This window comes from Halyomorpha halys, unplaced genomic scaffold (genome assembly GCF_000696795.3).
Source record: "Halyomorpha halys isolate HHAL.00 unplaced genomic scaffold, Hhal_1.1 Scaffold618.1, whole genome shotgun sequence".
Taxonomy (NCBI): domain Eukaryota; kingdom Metazoa; phylum Arthropoda; class Insecta; order Hemiptera; family Pentatomidae; genus Halyomorpha; species Halyomorpha halys.
In genome coordinates this window covers 347312-355740 of record NW_027106817.1, presented here as the reverse complement: position 1 = coordinate 355740, position 8429 = coordinate 347312, and the positions used below count along the sequence as shown (strand labels likewise).

Genomic DNA, 8429 nt, shown 5'->3' with positions numbered 1-8429 from the left:
TAATCAAGATATTTTGATTTGAAGAACTAAAAGCGAGTGTGTATTTTTTTATTATAATATCGGTTGTATAATTTCGTTGAATATATTGAATGGAATTCTTCGAAGAGGTTACCTAACGATTTCGTGATTTGATTATAGATGTTGATTTGATTATAGTAGTCTATGCGTAGTTGGCTCCTGACACTTAGTTTTTTTCTTTGTTCAGTGTTGCTCACTATCAGTTAGTAATATATAACTTATTATATAACACAATCAGTTATATATGTATTTTTTAAATATGAGTGACCGCGTTATTATTTCATGAATAAAAATAGAAATGTTTAGAATTGCGTTAAATTTTCAAAAATTCGGTTATATAAATTCCCCATTATTTTCAATTAGTAGTTATGTTGAATTAATGATGGGAATAAATGATTGTTTTTCCGTATAATTTTAAATTATAAATGCTCCCGAAAGAAATCCATGTTCCTTTTGAGCTGACCCGTTCCCGGCTTATGCAGGTAAATATTTTTATATCTCGCAAGCAACTAAAATGAATCTAGTCGAGTAGTGTATGTCAGTGGTATTTTGTTGTCTGATTATTTGTACTCATATTGACTATTTATGTATTTTGTTTATGACGTTTTATTAATGATAATGGGACGATTTTGCCGAACATAAATAACCATGAAATTATTATTTATTTTAATATCTAAAAAAAATATCACGGATTCTTGCTACCGTACAAACGAAGGCAAAATTAATATTCGAGCTGGAAAAGAAAAAAATTATGTTTTAGACATGAAGGAATTTGTCTCGCCTGTCTGTATTCAAACTTGTGCTTGGGTATAACCGATCGAATCGTTTATTCGATTTTAGTATAATTTTCAGAGATTGTTCTAGTACTAAATTATCTAGTTGGTCCCATACATATTTTTATCATTTTCCTTTCGTTTTGAATGTATTTTTCTCCGAACACCTATATTTCGAAAATATTCTGAGCCGAGAAATTTGGCCCCGATTTCGAGGAAGAGTGTGGATTAATGTGTAAATGGCTTGGTATAGATTGTATCTAATTCCATCCGCTACTTTCGCTTCACTATGCGCAAAAGTATTTTTCTTGAAACACGTGTTTCAAACACAGCTCTTGATGTAGATTTTATTCTAGAATAATGTTTATGAATATAAAGATGTATAATAAATACTGTATTGTGTTTATATAACTTTTTTTTTATCATTTGTTTTACATAATTCCTACCTCTACTGTATTATATTTCACCTTCGGTTTGTATCATCTGCTATCTACTTAATTTATTGTTATATATGTTTCCAAGTTTGTTTGTTATTATTTTATATTTATTTTTCTCTGAATTAAGGTTGTTATATCTGAAATTCATGTCGAAACTTTGGCATAAATAAATAAGTTTTACTTATTTGAGTATTATTATTATTTACCTCATCCATCATTTATTGCAGTTTGTTGGATGTTTATTTTAGACAAAAATTATTTATTTTGTTATTTATTAACTCTATTCTTGTTCATGGTATTTTCCTCTATTAAATACTTCTGCATTGTCAGTATTAGAATTTTTGTCCGAAAAACTTAGGTTATGATGAACAAGCAATGCGGAATATATATTTTATTATTTCAATTTCGTTTTCTCTAATTGACTTTTAGTGTTGCTGTTCTATTTATTCTTTCCAAATGTTAAAAAAATAAAAGTTGTGTTGGCAAGAAGCTTGAGGTGTATATTCGCACTCGGAAGGCTCGTTCCGACCTTGATTCTCCGCCAAGGATGTTCGCAAAAAATCCAATTTTTGGGGGGTTTGGTAACTGAAAAACGTTATATTATTGTTTTTGTTACGTCTATAGCAAGGAATCCAAAATAGAGTACAAGTGCATTGTTGTTGGATATGTTACCGGAGAAACAATAGTTGGCAACATCGCATGCTTCTTATAGCCTAATCCTTGCTCTATTCTTTAAAATAATTTAGTATTATATCCAACGAAGCATAGTTTAAATAAACCTAGAGTTTTATTAAATAAAAAAAAATATTGTTTATGATATATAAGTATTACTTATTATTATTTGTTTTAATTTGAAGCCCTATTTTAAATATGCTTAATATGACCAGTTGGCTGTTCCAGGTTAAATAGCATTTTCGTAAACCTACCTGTATCGCTCTGCCAACATGAGGTCATGCCCATTCTGTTTTATATGAAGTAACTACTAACTTTGTTGTTTATATTATTAATTGTTAATAACATAGGCATATTAAACTTCAAATTTATACATTATTGATTTTGTTACTAACTTTAAGTTATAATAAAAGTCTAGTGCTAAAATTCAGTATCTTCATTTAACCAAATATATAAAAATCAGTATTCTTTTGTTCGTACTTAATCCACTGACATATACCGTTCATCCGATTCTGATGAGGATTTTTGCTAAATTTTCCGAGAAGATTATCGCCTGGGAGAATTTTTTCGATAAAAAAAAGTTTTTACAAAATTAAGCGTTTTTGGTGCGAAGCTCGAAAAGTATACATTTTTTCATGGTTATTATATGATAATCGATTTGTCTTTTTCTGAAGAATTAAAACAAAAAAATATTACTAATCCTATTAAATGCTTTTTATTCATTAAAAATTATATTAAAAAAAAAATATGAGGATTTAAGTAAAGTGGGTCAATACAATTTTTTAGGAAAAAGCAAATCATATTCGTTCTCAGCGTCATCTGATATCCTAAAATACCATTTTTCAACAAGATTAAAAATTAGGAAGGGCCACCCATAACCCAGTGGTTAAGACACAGTCCTACCAATTGATGTCTATTGGCGGTGCCGGTTCGAATCCGGCCTGTGGGACGTTGACTTTTTTCACTGAGTGGCGGTCCCACAAAATGAAGAACTTTGACCCCCAACCATGGTTAGGCAGTAATAGGACTCCAATGGGAGTCTTGGCCGAAAAAAAAAAAAAATTAGGAATTTTTTACCTTGATTTATTTGGAGAATTTTTTATTTTTTTATTTCGGTGACCATTGTTCATTACTCCTCTGTATTTTATCCAATTACTACGTTAATAAGACCGTTGCAAAGCTGAATGTCTCCTCCTTTTTAATCTATTAATAAAATTTAGATTTAATGCTCTTATAAGTGCGAATTATAGTACTCAAATAAAGAAAAAGTTTTATTTTATATCTGCGAATCTAATTTGTTTAATTATATTCTGTGTGTGCCCTTTGATGCGGTTTACGGAGCTCTAAATTCCTGCCAAGTCTAGTCTAGGTTGGTTGAGTCATGTTCAAGTTAATTCTATTTTTCAAAATAAATCAAAGGCCAATGTAAGACGAAAACTTTCGGATTCTTTCGAAAATTCATATTAATGTTTTTCTTGAGGTTTTAAAAACGAATATGAATTTTATTCCACTCCTAAAAAATCGTTTACCAAACTTTACTGAAATCCTCATAATTTTTTTAAAAATAATTTTTAATGAATAAAAATCATTTAATAGGGTCAGTAATATTTTTTAAAAATTTTTTTAGAAAGAGACAAATCTATATAATATCCATAAAAAAATGTATACTTTCCGAGCTTAGCGGCAAAAACACTTAATTTTCTTAAAACTTTTATTGAATTGTTTTAAATATGTAATTATTATTGAAGCACATCACATTAAGGGTTGTTATGTAAAAAATATTCATATTTTATGTAGTATATGTAAATGTCAATATCATAGATACTCAAATTGTCTAATAAAATTAGAAAAATCGGACCAATAGTAGCGATTATACAGCGAAGTTAGCTGTAACCATTTATGTTACTATAGTTATAATCTCTTATCACTTCATCTATATATTAATTGATATCAAAGTTTCGTTTTAATGTATATACATGCTCAAATATAGCAGTAGCGAAGCATTTCTTGCCGGGACTGCTAGTTTAATAAACAAAAATTGCCTTGGGGTGGTCTTAAAGAATTAATAAAGAAAATAACCATCGATTGTTTTCTATGTAACGTGAAATCATTCGATTTGTTAATGTTTAACCTTTTACTGTTTACAGTGTTTAAACAGACAGGGAAAACGGGGAAAATTCAGAGAAATTCATAGTTCTGGAAAAGTCAGGCGTTTTTATCTAATCTGATGGTTAGGATATCTTACAATAAGTGTTAGCTAAACAAATGAAGAATTAAATAAAAAGTTACTAATTTTCAAATGTAGTTGCGTATTTACTGATGTCCCTATTTAAGGTAACGTGTGCTTATCAAGAGGCATCAACTGTTGAATAGAATCTTATCTTCAATCTAGTTTTAAACTGTCATGGATCCCTTTATGAAGTTCAACCGGGTCTGCCTTTGATCCCAAAGCTGTGCTTAGCTGATACCAGAGTAAATGTACATGCTCTTCCTTAACTATTTATTATATAAGCTACTTCAAAGCCTAAAATTCTGAAATTCATTAAACAAATACATAAAAAAGAAATTAAACAATTAAAAAAACGAAATAATTTCAACAGTAAGCAGCCTGCATGTCGCTGTCGTGGTATTGCGGGTACTGTATAACCCCTGCCCCGTGTCCGCTTCCAAATGTATCAATACATTTCTGAACCATTTAGGCTATTATGAAAAGGAAATCTAAAAACGATTTACATCAAATTTTGTCTCCTATCAAAAGTAAAATTTTAAAAATCAATTGTTACTAGGTATAATTTTTTTTTTCAATTACAAATAAATTCTAAGAGTGAGTCCTGGGCCAATATTGTAACCTCCATCTTCAGCGGATCCAGCCCAACCGTCATAATGTCATGTGGCAAAGGAAGGGCCTATATGTAGGCTTTGTACGTATTGTATTTGCTTAATAAATTATTATATTAATTTTTATTAATATATTCTTGTTTGAGAGTGGTTTAGTTTATTTAAAAACAAATTTGATCCTTTTTTCTCAACTTTATTCTTTACAAACCTTCCAACGTTTCGACCCTCAGGTCATTCTCAAGGATACCTACAAAAAGTTTTTTAAATTTTTTTTTTTACTTCTACATAACAATTTCATTATTTCCTTCACTTACATACTGATTTCTTTGGCCCTACCTTCATTTTGATGTCATTTTCTTTTTTTAAATCTTAAAATTACATGAATATGAAGGTATCCTTGAGAATGACCTGAGGGTCGAAACGTTGGAAGGTTTGTAAAGAATAAAGTTGAGAAAAAAAGGATCAAATTTGTTTTTAAATTTAATAAATTATATTTGGAGGCAGGAAAAAAAAGAGTCAGTCTCTTCCATTCTCCTGTTTATAATAATAAAGGCATAGCGAAACCGAAGGTTCAATGCCGATACCAATCGCTGACTACACGTATCTATACAATGAAGCCCATCCAAACCCAAATCTACCAGATTAGTCTTCATGCAATCCCCCACAGTGTTTATTAACATTTCAGGGATCCGTTCATTACTAAGTTCCACAGCCTTACACGCCCATCTTATACGCCGCAATGCTACAATTTTAATTATATTTACCGGCTACAGTTTCCTAAATATTGCGTTGTGTAACCTTCTAAATTCCGAATTTTTTAGGCAATAATTTATTTTCAAGAACTTAAAGGGGCCTCTCTTCCCTTAGTGTAAGAGGACACGTTTTCTTGTCCTTGAAGAACAGTATGAAGGATAATAGTTTTGTAAATTCTAACTTTTAAGTTTCTGAATAGAAGGCATGATATAAGCAATTTCGAAATTGAAAAATAACAAGTATTTCCCACCTTTAAGCTCACTTCTATTTCCTCATCAATTTAGTTTTTTCTACTTACTGTAGAACTTAAATACTCAAACCTATCTACCTGTTTAAGTGTATTTCTTCCTATATCTATATCACCGAAATTGCTCCCATTTCTAATTATAACCATATATTTTGTTTTATCCATACCCCTATCAAGGTGATGATGATGTTTAAATAGATCATAAATTCTCAACTTCTTAGTGTATTGAATGAAGGTAAAAACTTAATTTAAAAGTGGACTGTAACTGTGTCAAACTGATGATTGGGATTAACAGTTCTAGACACCCCTTGTTACTTGGTTCCCTGTAATTCTGTTATCTTATCCAATGACAAGTTTCAAGTTCAGTGTTGGCCTTTACAGTTTAAACCACGCTAACGATAATGCTAAACGTTAGGTTCACATTAAATAATTTAAACGTAGTTTTATTAATTTTCCTCTAATATTTTATTTTTAGGTTCTACAGCTTCGAATTTTTGGGCTATTTCTTCAACTTTCAATTAAATTATTGACTTATATGTCCCTAATGTGTCTATTATACAAGCTTTCCAAATTTAAAAATATCTACAAAAAATGTTTTATTTCATCACAAATTTGTTATAATTACTGAGAATATTTTAAGGTTATGTTTTAAAGTCAATGCTTTTGTATAATGTGAAGTAAAATATATGAAATGTTACAAATTATTAAGAAGTAGTTTATTATTTAAATTAATTGTTGACTATATGTGTATATGACGAAAGATAAAATATCTGATAAATGAATCATTCACACAACTCACCTAATTGTGTGCTTTGATTCTGATTTCGAATGAAAAAATCGTTTGCTACATTTTCTTTAATACTGGTTGGTCCGTTTATTCTTTCTTATTTTTATTATATTTTTTCGTTTATTAGAAGTATAATTATTTTTCAAATGAGCTTCTAGAATGTTCCGGAGCTATTATATAATATTTTGGAGTCATTCTAAAAACTATAGCTGAGGAGGTCAGGGTTTTGAGTGTAACGTAGTCTCACAAATATGGGGTGATCATTGCTAAGGACCACTTTCCTTCATTTCAGTTTTCATGATAATTGATCAAATAAATTTACAAAATGTTGGTTTCTCGTTATTTGGAAAAAAAAAAATTGGTTTTTATAAACTGCATCTCAGGAATTATTAGACGTACAGAAGATGTCTATTATCACTCAAATTAAAGTTAGTTAAATGTACCATAGAGCTGTTTATAATAAGTATTTTTGTAATTTAAAAATAAATTTACGCAATTTTGATTTCCTATTGTTCGGAAAAAATGTTTGATTTATGAAAACTATTTCTCAGGAACTATTAGACTTACAGATAGTCTGCCAGAACTCAAATTAAAGCTTGTTGAACGTACTCTAAAGTAGTTAAAACGTTTATCTTTATTTATAATCTTAACACTTTCTTGAGACTGGTTAATATTGTTTAAATATATAAAATTTTATCCATTTTAGTATCAAAACATTTTTATTCCTTTATAAGTCCGACATTTCGGCCAATTCGGCCATCTCCTAGGACAATCTTGATACAATTTTAGAACCAAATCATTTAAAAAACTACTTCATGCAGGCGTTTCTGCCCAGGTCAATTATATCAGTCCACAAATTACCCTAGCTAGTCAATTTTTCACATTAAATTAAGAATTTAAATTATTTATCACAACAATATTTGTATTTGTATCTACAAATATTGTTGTGCTAAATTTGGCTAATTTGTGGACTGATATAAATGACCTGGGAATAATAGCCTGCATAAAGTAGTCTAAAATTGTATCAAGATTGTCCTAGGGGATGGCCGAATTGACCGAAATGTCGGACTTATAAAGGAATAGAAATGTTTTGAGACTAAAATGGATAAGATTTTATTTATTTAAACGTTTATCGTTGTTGGAGTAGTAGTTTCCATGATTATTGACAAAATTTTGGTTTCTCGTTATTCGGAAAACAAATTTTGCTTTTTAAAAAATTGGATCTCAGGAATCATTAGACGTACAGATGTGACATTAGCACTAGAATTTAAGCTAGTTTAATGTATTATAAAGTAGTTTATTATAAGTATTTTCGTAGGATTAGTAGTTTTCATGATATTTGCCAAAATAAATTCATAAAATGCCGAAAAATATAAAGAGAACTATTGAACATGAAGAGCATTATGATTCCTCGGATTTTTTATTCTTTATGAGGGGATTTGTGACTTTCCGTATAAAGGAAATTCATCAATTATTTGTGCTACCTAGAATATTTAAAAAAAAAACTTTAAATTACTGTCCTCAAAAATTACAGATAGTGCCTCTATATATTTCCTCCTACTCCTACTAGTACAAGGGGCCACAAGAGGAGAAAAAAGGCAGTTATCTCACCCCAATTTTTGATTACTTTGATGAAAACTAAGTATAATTACTAGTCAAAATTGATGAGTCTGCCAAGTATAAGTAGGGGGAATAAAAAATGCAGGCTGTTTGAAAGCGATAAAAAATTTTAATTTTTCATTTAGAGCTATATCTTAAAAAGTAGGAACAACACTAGAAAACCTAAGAGAACGTCATTTAAAGATGAGCAAATTTGCTAAAATATGAGCCCTAAAAGAGTTATTTACGCAACATTTCATAAAAATGTTGTATGGGACGTACTGAAAGATCAGTAGTTAGTGAAT

At 29.5% G+C, this 8429-nt stretch overlaps 1 protein-coding gene across 3 annotated transcripts in view; it reads left to right on the top strand.

The window, feature by feature from the left end:
* Ptpmeg2 (Protein tyrosine phosphatase Meg2) overlaps positions 1-8429 on the top strand; it is an 84645-nt gene that overhangs the window by 59095 nt on the left and 17121 nt on the right. Inside the window, exon 1 of one of the 3 annotated variants that reach the window (XM_067045112.1) lies at positions 429-500. The exons of the other annotated variants lie outside the window; for them this stretch is intronic. Within the exon in view, the coding sequence (XP_066901213.1) occupies positions 444-500 (57 nt within the window). The 5' untranslated portion in view covers positions 429-443. Of the gene's footprint in view, positions 1-428; positions 501-8429 lie in introns of those variants that run through there. 3 annotated transcript variants of the gene reach the window in all.